General features: G+C 37.0%; 1 protein-coding gene across 2 annotated transcripts; it reads right to left on the bottom strand.

The window, feature by feature from the left end:
• Positions 1-63: 63 nt before the first annotated feature.
• Positions 64-13,409, bottom strand: LOC103951699 (exocyst complex component SEC5A). 2 transcript variants are annotated; one of them, XM_048586531.1, is made up of 21 exons: positions 12,704-13,409; positions 12,456-12,613; positions 12,279-12,367; positions 11,951-12,145; positions 11,294-11,421; positions 11,041-11,199; positions 10,573-10,677; positions 8,347-8,421; positions 6,401-6,538; positions 6,122-6,307; positions 4,827-4,970; positions 4,184-4,310; positions 3,896-4,106; positions 3,632-3,747; positions 3,330-3,555; positions 2,498-2,591; positions 1,955-2,032; positions 1,796-1,852; positions 1,346-1,495; positions 795-1,007; positions 64-538 (listed from the first exon to the last, which is right to left on the bottom strand). In XM_048586531.1, the coding sequence occupies exons 1-21, from the start codon at positions 13,139-13,141 to the stop codon at positions 323-325; spliced, it is 3,303 nt and encodes a 1,100-aa protein (XP_048442488.1). In that variant the 5' UTR covers positions 13,142-13,409; the 3' UTR covers positions 64-322. The 2 variants fall into 2 exon arrangements, with proteins under 2 accessions (XP_048442488.1, XP_048442489.1); XM_048586532.1 differs by lacking the exon at positions 11,951-12,145.
• Positions 13,410-14,337: the final 928 nt, after the last annotated feature.

Here is a 14,337-nt window from a genome sequence, read left to right as displayed (position 1 = left end):
AGCGTTTATACTTGCAGTCGAGGTCCAGTTATCACATTCCCCTCTACCCGAATATCGCTTGTATAAGAAAAGATGGTGTAAAACCATTTAACAGCAGTAAAGAACTGTACTGGCATTCACACAATGGACAAAAAGAAAAAAATATATACAAAGTTGTGCTTGAGACAGTCAGGTAAAACGAGAGAAATAAAGAACACAAAAAGCTCACAGAGGGCTTAAGCAATAAAAAGAATATGGGTTTCAGCTGATTAATTACAGCACAACACTAGCACATAAAGGGTAAAAATTTAATAGAGTAAAAAACCTTGGGTCATTTACAAATTCATCGACGCCTATTCCGAGTGTAGCTTGGGGATCCTGTGTTGCCTCTGTAGTTCCTGCTGGGAGAATCTAGTGATCCCCTAAACGAAGCATAAGCACGTTTAGCAGATTCGGGTACTGAGTCTAACGGAATTGACTCCACAAAACATGCCGTGTTGATGTGAGTCCTCTCAAGCTCTGCTTGAAGTAATTCAGAGCTATACTGCTGAGCAAGTGCCTGAATCATTCAACAAATTACTTCTGAGTTATTTGCATATACGAAAAGAACCAGAAGCATAGAACTTCACTAAAGGTCTAACATTGACGCGGTAAAAGATTTCTTTCATCCTATTTACAATTCAATATACTATTTTGGTTGACTATGAATATGCGTATGCACACAATAACTGTCACGATAACCAACTCGTCAACTTGGGGATTTGTATTTTAAACAATGTACAAGAAGAAAGCATAAGAGAACTGAGGTTTCTTACAATGAGGTCATCTGGTGACACACTCATCCCATCCTGTCTATCATCAGCAGCCTCTTCACTTCCACGTGTTGCTCGTCGATTATGCCCTGGATTCTCCACATTTTCTGATACACTCTCAGTGGCTTTATCGAGAAGTACCCCTTGTAAGGACTTCAAAGACTCCCTTGCATCCGCAGTAAAATATGGATTTAATATAGTCTCGAAGTATTCAAGCTGCATAATATACACAGAAGGCAAATGTCTTAGAACCACATTTTACTCTACATGATTGATGATGGTAATGACTTTTTCACTCCCAACAAGATAACATGAAACGAATACTCCGTAATTTTCTATTTTGCATATGCATAACCTGTTGGATACATTAAGATCTTATCAAAATCAGGTGCATTTAGACATAATGTTTTTATCTCAAATTATTCATCGAGCACCCAAGGAATATGGTGCAATTGCCATTTATTGTTGATGAATTGTTGCTCATCACCAAAGCCATATGCAAATTCAAAGCCATCAAACTTCATACAGCATTTGTACTGCAAAAAATCTGTTACCTCCAGCATTAGCTGACAGAAACCATTTGCATCAAGTGACCTAAGCTCTTTCGATTTATTTTCATGGAATAGACTGATAAAAGTGTCAATTAGACCTTCCACAAGAATGCCCAGTGTCTTGTCCAATAAGGGCTTAGCACCAGAGAATACCTGTAAAGAGGAAATTGATTTCTTGTAAGTTTATTGAGAAAATGAATCAAAAGTTAGAGCTAGGAATATGAAACTGCATATATGCATTACCACTCGAAAAATAAAAATAGAAAGAAATATTTACACGCTCACCTAAGCTGCTAAGCAAACAATGTATCATTTGATTCATTTCATACTATGGCCTAAAGAAGAAAGTCATCGTGAATAAAAACTAGAAAACAGAAGTTAAAAACTGCATACTACTAATATCCTTCTACAAGACATTAAAATTTAATATAACACATGGCTTTCCCTAAGTACCTCTGCATGCACAGCTACCAAAGTGTGCAGTAACTCGACAGCAGCATCACGCACACCCTGCAAGACACCACCATTGTATTAACTCATCCAGTTCGGTCATTGAAAAGAAATTGTTAAATATAAAGACAGCTACATATTCTAAATTCTTTAGTTTCTTACTTTTACAGCAGGTGCTGCTCCCCATTGAACACCAGAATCCAATAAATAGTTCCAGGCAGCAGTTCTGATCAAATTTGCCTGAGAGGAAAAGTGAACTGTTATGTTTCACATAAAGGACCACAGGAAAGTGCATCATAACTCCAATCCCTGTCCGCTTGAATTTTGTGAACAAATGATTGGAGCAACAAAAATGTCAGCTGTGTGCTGTTTTATTTGAAACAGGTGTTGAACCTGAAAAGTTGCAAACTCACCCCTTCCCCATAATCATGGGGAGAGGAGATGCCCTTTGACACAAAAGAACTGAATTGCCTTGTGATAAACTAAAAAGAGATTTTTTCAGAAAGTTCCTGCCAGTGGCACTTACATGGTTATATGAGGGCATCAACTAAAGTGGACCTATAACTTAACTACATTTTCTGAGCCAAGAAGGCCATAAGTGTAGAAAATGCCCACATAGAAACACAAAAAGACAAGAGAAAGCAAGATAATACAGTAGAACTACAAAAGATCTATGTGCGTCTGTGTTGGGGTGTTCATCTATACCTTAGCAAAAGTATATTGCTCAAGGACCTTCTCTTCAAGGCCAGAAAAGGACACCACTAGGTCCTGTATGTCACCATCCTCTTCTCCTCTTTCCCTTTAAAAAAAATATATAAATAGAGAAGATAGCAGGGTAAATAGGCATCAGCAAATAAGTACATGAAAGTTTTAAACCATCAATAAGTGAACATGAGTCAACTATCAGTTGGCTGAGGCATATCACCAATTGGTCTAATGTTTTGTTTTTGTTTGGGTTTTCTTTAACCTGGAGCATCTGAATCTTCCCGACTAACTCCCAAGGAGGCATTTAGACCCTCCAATTCAAACGGGCCAGGAAAACCCATTGGTCCATCTACTTAACCGTAAATTCAACACCATGTTCGTTATTGCGTTCTTATCACAGAGCAAAATTTCATATGAACTAGTAGATTTCAACAAACAAGTTTTTAATTTTTATATATGTTATACAACTGTTATTGGGGGAGGAGGAATTGAAACCCTCGAGTGGATGAGTTAATGCAGCTAACCATTTGAGCTAGAAGCCCCGTGCTTCAAAAATGAATCTGTAAACAAAAGAATTATATCCTAAAGCCTGCCCATATACAAATCCAGTCACTCTTTATCCAACAAAATAGTTACTGAATTGGACTTGGCCATTTGAATGTGAAAGATACAAGATAGTAGCCAATATTATTTCTGGTTCTTGGGTTCCCGCTTCAATGGGTTATATAAAGCATTTCACATATCAAGTACATCCAACTGCTCTGATTAAAGAGGGTAAGAAACATGATAATATCTCTACAGTTCAATGAAGGGAAATGTAGTGGCCACATACCTAGACTGTAGCCAGATGTGCTTGTAATTGTTGTACAACTCATAAGAAAGTTCTTCTCTGCAATAGCCAATATTACTCAAGACTATTAACAACTGTTGATGTGGACCAACACTTCCTGGGAGATCAGACTTTTCTGCTAGGGTATGAGAATATCCATTTTGTACATGTGAACTTCCTTTGCTTGATTTGTTTACGGCAAGCTCACTTCCACCACGCTCTAGATGACCTGATTAATGGAAGTGTCATAACTGAACACTAAATACTAGCAACATGAAGTTGAGTTAGCCACTCATCCATCGTACCTGCAAAATCAAGCATGCAGTTCAAAAACGCAAGTCTGACAGATTCTTGTGTTTCTTGGAGTTGCATGAACATATCCTCTGACTTCGTAGCCTCAGTTCTTAAAGATTGAATCATCCTGAAATAATAATACCGTTAATGATGAATCTATAAATAATGAGCGAATGTTCTGAATTTCTTCAGAGAAAAGGGTAATGAACACTTATAAAATCTTGAGCCTGTCTATCACTTGAAAACTCTTGTTTAAGTCGGGTTTAGAGACTTACAACTTGATTTGATCCATTGCTGAGGTCATAACATTACGGAATGCTAGAGGCAAGAAAGAGATTGTATAGGGAGATTTATTCCTTTCAAGAACTGATACTGGAACCCATGTCTCATCTTTTGAAATCTCTGCAGTTGATGCCCGCATCCATGAGCAGAGCCTTAGGATGTAAATCTTAGTAATTTCCGACTGAAGTGCTCGAGTTGCAGTTACTGTTACAAAAATAAGTCCAACCTTCAGAACACTTTAAGAAATCAGCACATTGCAGGTTAAGAGAACGCTAAGATACCAGCAATAGAAGGAGCTGATTCTTTTGCTTGGAAAGTTTCACATGCTTTAGATATCTCTGTTATGGCATCCCTCATATACGGTTGCAGAATGTTTGATTCTTCAAGATCGCGAAATGTATTGCAAACCTGCATCAAGAGTAAATAAATTTATAACTACCTACCAAACCTTGGGTTTAAACTGAAGATATGCAAATACCTACAGTTGAATGCAGTTTGGCATGAGCTGATATTCAATTTTGATTTGAAGCATATAAATACAGCAGATGATACTAAAATACAGTTTAACTTTTATATTCGAACTGCAATTTTTGAGGCTCCCTATCTCCCATATGAGTCACAAGACAAACAAAAAAGAAATATAACTTAAATTAGAAGTTGAAAATTCACATTTCCCTTTAAACTATCCAGGTAGCCTTATCTCTAAATAAAGTATCAACGAATGCAGAATAGAGTTGATCAAGGCAACTTGTCATTCTGCAATTACAACAGAAAATACTCAGTTTTACTAAAAATTACAAGCTAATTTGGTATATTTTGTACTCAAACATATCCACAGTCATCTATGTACTTAAGCTTAATGACCTAAGGCTTCCATTTATGTAATGCTAAATGGTAACAAGCAGGTTCAGCCAGCATACTCACTTTGACTTCATACGCAGATATGGTATTCCGTATCATTCCAGCAACTTCATCAAGGGAATGAGTGGAGTACTTCCCATCTCCAACTTTATCCTCAGCTTTATTTGCTGGAGTGTTAGCATTTGATTCAGTAGAAACTTGGGACGACTGAAAGATTGAGATTCACAAGAATAAAAGTGAAATCATCTCTCACAAACAAAAAAATTAGATCATTTCTTAAATATAGCAACACAAATATAAATATAAATAAGGTTCGTCTTGAATGAATATGCATGCCACTGCTTCCATCACTAGTGAACGGGCGATAGGCTTCAAGTTCTCCGTGCATATTCTCATGTATTAGCAGCCAGCATAAATATGTATCAGCTTAAATATGATGAAACTCATATTATGATGCTTGAACAAACATGACGGTGTTTGAGGTAAAGAAATCAACCTCTGGCATTAGAAATAATTAAACCAAATGGAGGGAAATATGCAGAGGCCAAGGAACTAAGGTTTTGCATTTAGATAATAGTAAAAAGAAACCCACAGCGCATCAATCTTCATGCAGTTTGGAAGCTTACATTCTTTTTCTGAGTTATTTATGTTAAAAGGTAATTTTAAGGTTTGTATAATTGGATGACCATACTCCATGGTATAGCAGCTATTGACTAGGTATTCTAAGAACAATCTATAATTCTACCATTGCATTCTTCACTTGAATTCAAAAGTCTGATGTTAAATGAATGAATATATTACACCAACGGGAATTGGATACATAAAAACAAAAAAAATATAATTTAAGAAGTTAAATAAAAAGAGAAGGTAAGATAATAAATGAGTGATGAAGTGCGTGATAAACATTTGCTGGGGAACTTTGTAACTTTACCAAATTACGCTGGCTGTTTATTGATAAACTCATCTTATATTGATGGTTTTCTAAATAAATTAAGTCGGGTCAAAGCTTCCAGCCTACCTCCTACGGTTGACGTTATATAGTAGTATCAATGTGTGTGATAAAAGTAAAGTTGTGGTATAATAACAAGACCATTTGCCATGCTATATTATCAATTCTATGAAATTGTATCTCTTATCATACCAATGCATTGGAAGACCAAATATATTCATGTGTGCACTATGTGCATGTACATACATGTATTTCTGGAACTGTTAAATAAAATGACCCCAAAAATTATTAAAGGTAAATAAGATAAAACGCATGAGCATCATTAGAAGATAAATTTTATCAACAATTAAGAGTAGATCGTACATAAATGCCAAAGCTTAGAATAAAGTGTTAACAGTGTTAACCATACCTTTGCGAATTTCCCACTGAAAACAGAAAGTGCCACTTTCCAGAAAGCTGGTATGTGATGGATAAGTACAGCAGTTAATCTGCGAATATACCTCCCTCTAAGAGCATCAACTTCTTCACCTGTCAAGTCCACTGGCAGAGAATCTACTGGAAGGTGGTTGTCCCCAAGAGAATAGTTGACATCTGACTGACAGTAGTGTAAAAGAACAAAGTGTTAAGCACTGACCCACTCTTTAGCTGTTAATCAGTGTAAGATGATCCTTCTAAGGGTCACACTTACAGATTGATTTATATCTTCTTGAATCTGTCTCCATCTTGCATCAGACAGAGCCCTTTCACGTAACTCATTATGTAAAGTCTCCATCCTAGCTTCATGATCCAATGTGCATTTCTCAAGCAAACCTCGAATTCTGTTATTCTGAAAAAGAAACGAACTAAAAGAATTCAGTATGTTGACAATGGTCCCCTCTCTAGTTTTTAATGCATAGTCACATTCAGGTGCAGTATCAGGGTGTTTCCCCAAGAAGGAAATTACAACACACGTCCTCTGTTTTTAATCTGAAAGCTTTTTGTCTGGTGGTGTGAAGGGAGAGAGAGACTGTTAACCATTAGCTGTCAGTTGTGTCTGAAAAACGAACTAGGGTTGAACCTCTCTTTTAATAAAAACAAGATTCTAATAACACGGAGAAGAGTGGCATACATAAGAGGACGAGATATCTACAAATTAAGAGGAAAACATAAATATCAACCATCAACACGTAAGGTCAATCCATTAGAAATATATCTTAAATAAATATGGACCACCCCATTACAACGCCATAACGTAAATCTAGACGCTTGATCAGGTTGATTATTGCCATTATCGTCCAGATTCAGAGTCTAGCAACAAAACGGTAATCCATTCAAGTGGACCCTTTAAATGCATATAAGCAAAGTGCAGAAGAGGGATCCCCATATATTTGCAAGAAATGAAAATAGCTTGTAGGCCCACCCCAGTTCATAGTGCAAGATACAAATCTAACTTGTAACTGAGATCAAATAAATAAACAAGGCTCAACTTTAAGTCCTTACCCTAACTGTGATCAAATAAAAAAACAAAGCTCAGCTTTAAGTCCTTACCTTTTGTATTGGTAATAAATGAGTCAACGGGACATATTCAGGATGATATCCCTTCGATCTATGTTGCAAAAGAACAGAGAATTGGATGGAAATCTCAAACATGGAATACAAGCTGGATGGACGAAGTGGAAGAGTGCATCAGGTGTGTTTTGTGACCGTCTCATGCCATTAAAGCTCAAGGGGAAATTTTATAGGACGGCAACAAGGCAGCAATGCTTTATGGCACGGAATATTGGGCAGTCAAGCATCAACACGTACAAAAATTAAGTGCAGCAGAGATGAGAATGCTTCTTTGATGTGTGGGCACACAAGAATGGGCAGGATGAGTGACCCAATTGAAGATAAGATGAGAGAAAATCGGTTAAGGTGGTTTGGACATGTGAACCAAAGACCTACATATGCTCCAGTTAGAGAATGTGATTATTAGATAGAGGGTCAGGGCAAAAAGGGTAGAGAAAGGCCTAGGAAAACTTGGAAATAAACTTTGTGAAATGACATGGAGTACTTGGAGCTAACGGAAGACTTGGAGCAAAACCGAGCGCAGTGGCACTCTAGGATTCATATAGCCGATCCCACTTAGTGGGGCAAAACTTTGTTGTTGTTTTTGGTATTAACGGTAAACACTGAAATTTCATGAAAATAATCAAATGGTGGTTCTGTTTTGATTGACTTTTGCAAAGATAATCCTTGAATTGAAAAGTAAAAATATGGATGTTCAGATCATTCAAAGATATGGAGACAGTATATATTTCCTACTCTAACATTGCCGCTTACATGTTTGTGGGCCTTTCCCATCACTAGAGAGCCCAATATGTGCTTAATATACGTTGGGAATTACAATTGCAAAGATTCAAATCAAGACTTCCTGCTTAGATACCATGCTAAATTTGGTTGGTTTATCATTATTTCCAAAAGCTTAAGCTATTAGAATGTGGCACAACAATTATTTTATACTCTCTACGAAACTGGCTTCAACAACTAAGCAACTGCAATTTCGAATTTTAATGGTAATAAACATGATGATTAAGATCACCTTCAGCGTTGCTTAGTTTACAATTAGGGAATTAAAAAGAAACAATAAATAAATCCCAAGTATAGTTAACTAACCTGTATATTTAAATAGTGCCATACAGGATCTGACTCAGGTTCCAGCTCCAATAACAGCCTCACTGTGTTTTCAACCTGCATAAAGTATAAAAAGTCTTAGTAGACAATTATTCAAACAAAAAACAATAACGCTAATACAAGATATGATGAGTCTTACGCAACAGCTCTCTTTAATGCATGTGAATCATCTTGTCTAGCTAAAATCACCCTATCACCTCTCAAAAAGTTACAGATGAAAGAAGAAAAGAAAATATAATAGGTGGTTGCCAAAGTCTTATGTTTACCACTTTTTCGAAAATCTTAAGTTGTTATGATGTAGGCCAGAATCATTTTATATTTTACATTCTTGCTTACATGGGGGATTTGAGTCATACGATGGAGCTTTGGCTGAGAGTAATTGAGCATAAACAGAGGCATGAGACACGGGTCTCAGACAATCAATTCGGGTTAATACCAGGGCGCTCGACTATGGAGGCAATCTATCTCTTACGGAGATCCATGGAACGAATTAGAGATATGCAAAAGGATTTGCGCGTGGTCTTTACAGATTTGGAAAAAACGTATGATAGGATCCCACGAGAAATTCTTTAGAAGATCCTAGAAAAGAAAGGAGTACGAGTAGCATATGTCCGAGCAATAAAGGATATGTATGATAGAGCAAGAACTGCAATTAGACCTCATGAAGGACAAACTGAGATTTAAGTCCTTACCTTTTTTTGCATTAGTAATAGATGAGTTAACATGACATATTCAAGATGATATCCCTTGGTGTATGCTTTTCACAGATGATAGAGTGCAGAATGTAGATAGATGTAACGCAAGAAGGAGTAAATCGAAGCTTAAGCATTCACAAGAAGTGTTGGAATCTAAAAATCTTCACCTAAGTAGGTCAAAGAAAAAGCATATGAGTGCAATTTCAGTGGGAATGGGGGCCCAAATGAGATAAGGATGAGGATTGGAGATCACAAAGCACCAAAGAATGAACGTTTTCGTTATCTTAGAACTATCTTGCAAAAAAAGGGAGAATTACATAGAGATCTCAACCATAGAATACAAGCTGGATGGATGAAGTGGAAGAGTGCATCATGTGTGTTGTGCAATCGTCGTATGCCACTAAAGATCAAGGGGAAATTTTTTTGGACGACAATAAAGCCAACGATGCTTTATGGCACATAAATGTTGGGCGGTCAAGCATTTGAGAATGAGGATATCCGAGGTCAAGTAAGAGTGGCCACAGTTGAAGATAAGATGATAATCGGTTTGGGTGGTTTAGACATGGGAAACGAAGACCTACAAATGCTCCAGTTAGGAAATGTGATTATGAGATAGAGGCAAAAGAGGTAGGGGAACACCTAGGAAGACTTGGAAAGAGACTTTAAGAAAAGACATGAAATACTTGGAACTAACGGAAAACTTGAAGCAAAACCGAGTGCAATGGCATTTTAGGATTCATACAGCCGACCCACTTAACAGGATAAAGCTTTGTTGTTGTAGTTGCTTATAAGGGGGGATTCTTTCCACCAATAGAGCTAAACATATGGATTTCAACTTAATATTTGGAGGTTGCAATTATAGGGGTTTCAACAGACCTCTTCTGATACAGTTTGTTGGTTAAAACTATTCTTAAGCTACAAACCATAGGCCAACAATTATTTACAACAATAGTAGTGGTAGGTGGTCTACTCTTAAGTAACAACTAAGTCACAGTAACCAAGGTGCAGACCATCCCTTGATTTCCATTAAACAACTCCTTCAGTACTACATGTAACAACATCATCTTAAAGGAGATGCCAACTCTGGTCCAAACAAGTTTAACCTAACTGAATTATACAGAATAAACTCAATCACTGCTCAACAACTCAATCTCTAAATTATAAATTCAAGCTTGGCTTACAAGAACATGAGGACTGGCAGCCTCATTGACTAGAAATAACTTAGGCTTTTCATCAGTTTTACAATTTTCCAATAATCTTTAATGTATTTGTAATCTTTAAGGTTTTAATCTGAAAACAAACCAAATAGCAATGGGTCCTACATCCTAAAATATACTAGATAATGACCAAAAACGTGGAAGTAGGGTTGAGTTATAAAGAAAAAACTCTACCTCTGTCAGTGAAGAACCTGTACTTTGGAATTCAAGACTACACTACTAAGGACAGAACAGCTCATGCTACTTTCATTACTGATAAGAGTTAAACATTACCGAGATTTATATATACAGCTTACATTTGTTAAATCTATTTGCGGATCTTCCATAGACTTGTAAAGCATCCCTTTAAACTCATGCATCACTTTCTCAACCTCTTCAAGTACCCGTTTCAGTATTCCCACCTGCGATAGCAAAGGTATATCTAATTTAGTAGAAATAGAGCACTCTAACTCAAATGAATGAACAGATTAAAGATACCTAAAAGCCTGACTAAGCAGTATTTAATCTAAATAAATTAGATGGTGGAATCAATCAGCTGTCAGTAGAGTCTTGTGACAACTATTATCAGTATCTTTTTAAATATATACATAAGAATTAAAAACTAAATACAAGACTAGCACATATGCAACTTTCTTTCCAAACATATGTACAATGATTTTCAACAAATACATTAGTTGATACATAGATGCGACTTAAAGAGCTTTAAATTTGTCTAATTTTACCCACAAAAAAAAAAGTCAAAATTAATACAGATTGTTTCATACATGAGAAGGCAGAGCAATCGATTTGGCCTTCTTGTATTCCCTAACTGCCAAGTCATATTCTCCCTTGCTTATGCTACCACGAATTGTACTAGGCAAGTTGAATAGCGTTCGGAACCTCTGTAGCATTCCTTGCACGGACCTGATCTTCTCAGCTTGAGCCTATAAATATTCAAAAACTAGATGAAGCTTATATCATTCAAGTTGCATAACCACACATAAACCTCCAAAGGTAAAAAATTTACATATTACCAACCTGTCTCTCAAATAGAGGCTGGAATGCACGATTAGCCAACGAACTCACTCCTTGCATACAGTTAAACAAATGAGAAGTGCCTGAACCTTCAGGGTCTTCTTCAATCCGCTTTAACTTTGACTCAATATCTGTTAAAGTATCAATATCTTCCACGTCAGAAATAAAAAACACATCCCAAGTATAACTAGTATCTATGCTTCCTATGAGCTTTCACATGTTTATACAATAGGAAGAAATAAATAAATGCACAAGGCAGTTGTCTCTCAATCCATTAGAACAAAGCTCACAAGCAAATCTTATACATAAAAGTAAACCAACTGTCTTATTTTGATGTGCTTTCCACCGACATACTCCAATTTACAAGTTCAAAAGTGGCTATTCCAGAAATGCACGACAAATGCTGATAATTTCCAGCTAGATGCTATTGGATAGTTACCACATGAACATGATGTCTCCACAAGATTAACATGCGTAATGGAGTACATTGAGATAGTGATCATGACAACTAGCTACCTTTTCTTTTGGGTCTGAAATTAGGAAGACTACCAAACAATGTTTCTCTATTTTCTGTTTTACCTTTCAAACAAGTAACTAACTACACTATGTCTAGATATTACACATGGCCCAGGCCCCCAAGTGATATGAGACAATTTTTACCATCAATTGTGGTTTTGCAAGAGACAAAGCAGTCAAAATTGTCTTTGACCAATTGTTTTCTCTGCTGAGTTCGTCCTTTAAGATCACTTTTTAGAGCAAGAGCACCAGCCTCCAAATCTGCTGCACCAGTATCTTGGTGTATCCGTGAGATAAAGAGCTTGGCATCAAATTTCTCAGAGAAATACAACAACTTCTCTGTAAATAGTTCAGCTCATGTATTAGTGTTTGTTAAGCAAAACGGCAAGGTGGTACTAGAAACTTGAAAGTCGACTAGATACAAAGAGTAAGAAGATAATGCAGCATAGCAAGAATGAAGATGCTACATTACCACGAAGGTTGTTATCCAGTTTGTCATTCTTGGACGGAGAATGGTCGGATGACTCAGTAATCAATCTTAAGGTTTTGTTGTCAATGATCCTGTAAGAACAGTACAAATGCAAATGTAGGTGAAGAGTGAGACCCTCACACTAAATAAATTTGGAAAATAGCGGAATAAAGTGCTAACCCCAAGCCTAGGGGATCAATGCATTCCATGCCCCGTGGAAATGACTGTAAATTGTTAAGCCCCTTTCGTGCCAAGCCCGCTGTGGAAACTTTGCGCTCAACCTTTTGGGCCACTGGTGCTGATCTTGTCTCTCGCATTTCACGAACCCTACGAGCAAGCTGCCAACACAAACCCCAAATCATTTCCCAAAATTGAAAACACAAAGCATTCAATTAACGAATTCTCTTCAAATGTGTATCAATGTATACCTCAGCCTCGTCGACGTGCTTCCAGCAACCAGGCTCTCCGCCGTCCCAAGCGGCATCATCATCTCCTCGAGAACCACGTCTGGCGGCAGCAGCAGAAGCAGCCTTGCCTCCTCGGAACCGCGCGCGCTGCTGATCTTTGGCGGTGGAGTCCTCATCGCCGCTGGATATGCTGAGCATGTCGACATCGGATTCGTCGTCCTCCTCCACCGCCCGCCGCCTGTTGCCGGTGTTGCTGGCTCTGGTGGCTTGGTTGGGGGCAGGAGAAGCGGCGGGTTTACGCGGCGGATGTTGGTGGGGCTGCTGGACGTAGTTGGCGACGGGGGCAGAGCGGGAGTTGCTGGAGGTGGGTTTTTTGTAGTTGATGTCGCGCTGTGATTGTTCCTTTAGAGCCATCTGGAGGAGCTCGTCTTCGTCCAGGTCGTCGCCGTCGCTCGACATTGCTGCGGATTCTGCTGCTACCTCGACACAATTTCGCAATTTCAGACTTCAGATTCTGAATTTCTGAAAAATCCAGAAAAGTTGTGAATGCGGAAGGATCTGAAGTTTCCCACCACAAAATTGAGACCCAATTACAACACACAGCTATCTGTTTACAGCGCTTCGCATTCTGTTCAAATTGCCATAAAGTCTTCTGGACTGAAACAATTAGCCTATATATTATGCTCACTAGCTATTGCTCTTCGCACACCTTTTTTCAACTTTTTTTCATTTTTTTTTTTTTAATTTTTATTTATTGATCTTGCTTAAATCATTTAATCTGACAGATGAAAATTGAAAATGGTAGATGAGAAATAAAAGTAAGTATAGATAGCATCAGTTGTGCTCACTTCAAAACTTTTTTTTGTTGAAGACGGTCTTAAGGAGTGTTTATGTAATTAACCCATAAGAAAGTATGTGTGTTAAAAAATTTGATTCCATGGTCGAAAATTGAGAAAAGTGTATGAGAAATAAAAATAAGTGTGTGAATAGCACCAGTCATGCTCATTTCATAGTTTATTTTTTTTTCTATTTATTTTTAAAAGACTGTATCAAGGAATGCTTGTGTAATTAACCATAATGAAGCACTTCCAAGTGTTAATAAATTTGATCCATTAGTCGAAAATTGAGAAAGGTGTGTGAAAAATAAAAATAAGTTGTGTGGATAGCACCAGCCATGCTCATTTCATACTCTTTTTATTTTTATTTTTATTTTTTTGTATAAGCCGATCTCAAGGAGTTTGTGTAATTAACTCATAACGAAGCTCTTTTATGTGTTAACAAATTGGTTTCCTACCCTATTAAAATGAAGGGAGTTTTAACGAAAAATCCACGGTACTGTTCATTTTAACGAAAAATCATATTTTTACACTAAAAAGTCAATCATAATACTATTCATTTTACCCTTTATTTTGTTCTTATCTTTAAAACTTAAAGTTTTCAAACCCTTTTCATTAGTTTTTCTTAAAAAGAACTAAGGTTAAGTCACAAAACCTTTTCTTTCTTTTTTTTTCTCAATTTTTTTTTTCAAATTACCAAAAACAATTAGTCGAACAAATTTTAAAATTTGAGAGACTTAAAATGTAGCAAATCATATGGTGTTTAAACAATCTCCACATCTTAGACCATCCATCTTCTCAAATATTACTACTTCTCAT

The sequence above is a fragment of a genome, unplaced genomic scaffold (assembly GCF_019419815.1).
Source record: "Pyrus x bretschneideri cultivar Hongxiangsu unplaced genomic scaffold, Pyrus_bretschneideri_v1 Contig24, whole genome shotgun sequence".
NCBI classification, from domain to species: Eukaryota; Viridiplantae; Streptophyta; class Magnoliopsida; order Rosales; family Rosaceae; genus Pyrus; species Pyrus x bretschneideri.
Note: the sequence above shows the minus strand (reverse complement) of the source record. Positions and strands in the feature narration are given on the sequence as shown.

Bases quoted from the DNA above. Each gene is read 5' to 3' on its own strand.
- LOC103951699 (XM_048586531.1), bottom strand. From the start codon at position 13,141: ATGTCGAGCGACGGCGACGACCTGGACGAAGACGAGCTCCTCCAGATG. The intron at 12,368-12,455 runs GTTAGCACTTTA...CTGTTCTTACAG, and splicing joins ATTGATCCCCTAGGCTTGGG to GATCATTGACAACAAAACCT. The intron at 6,308-6,400 runs GTAAGTGTGACC...CACTACTGTCAG, and splicing joins AAGAAGATATAAATCAATCT to TCAGATGTCAACTATTCTCT.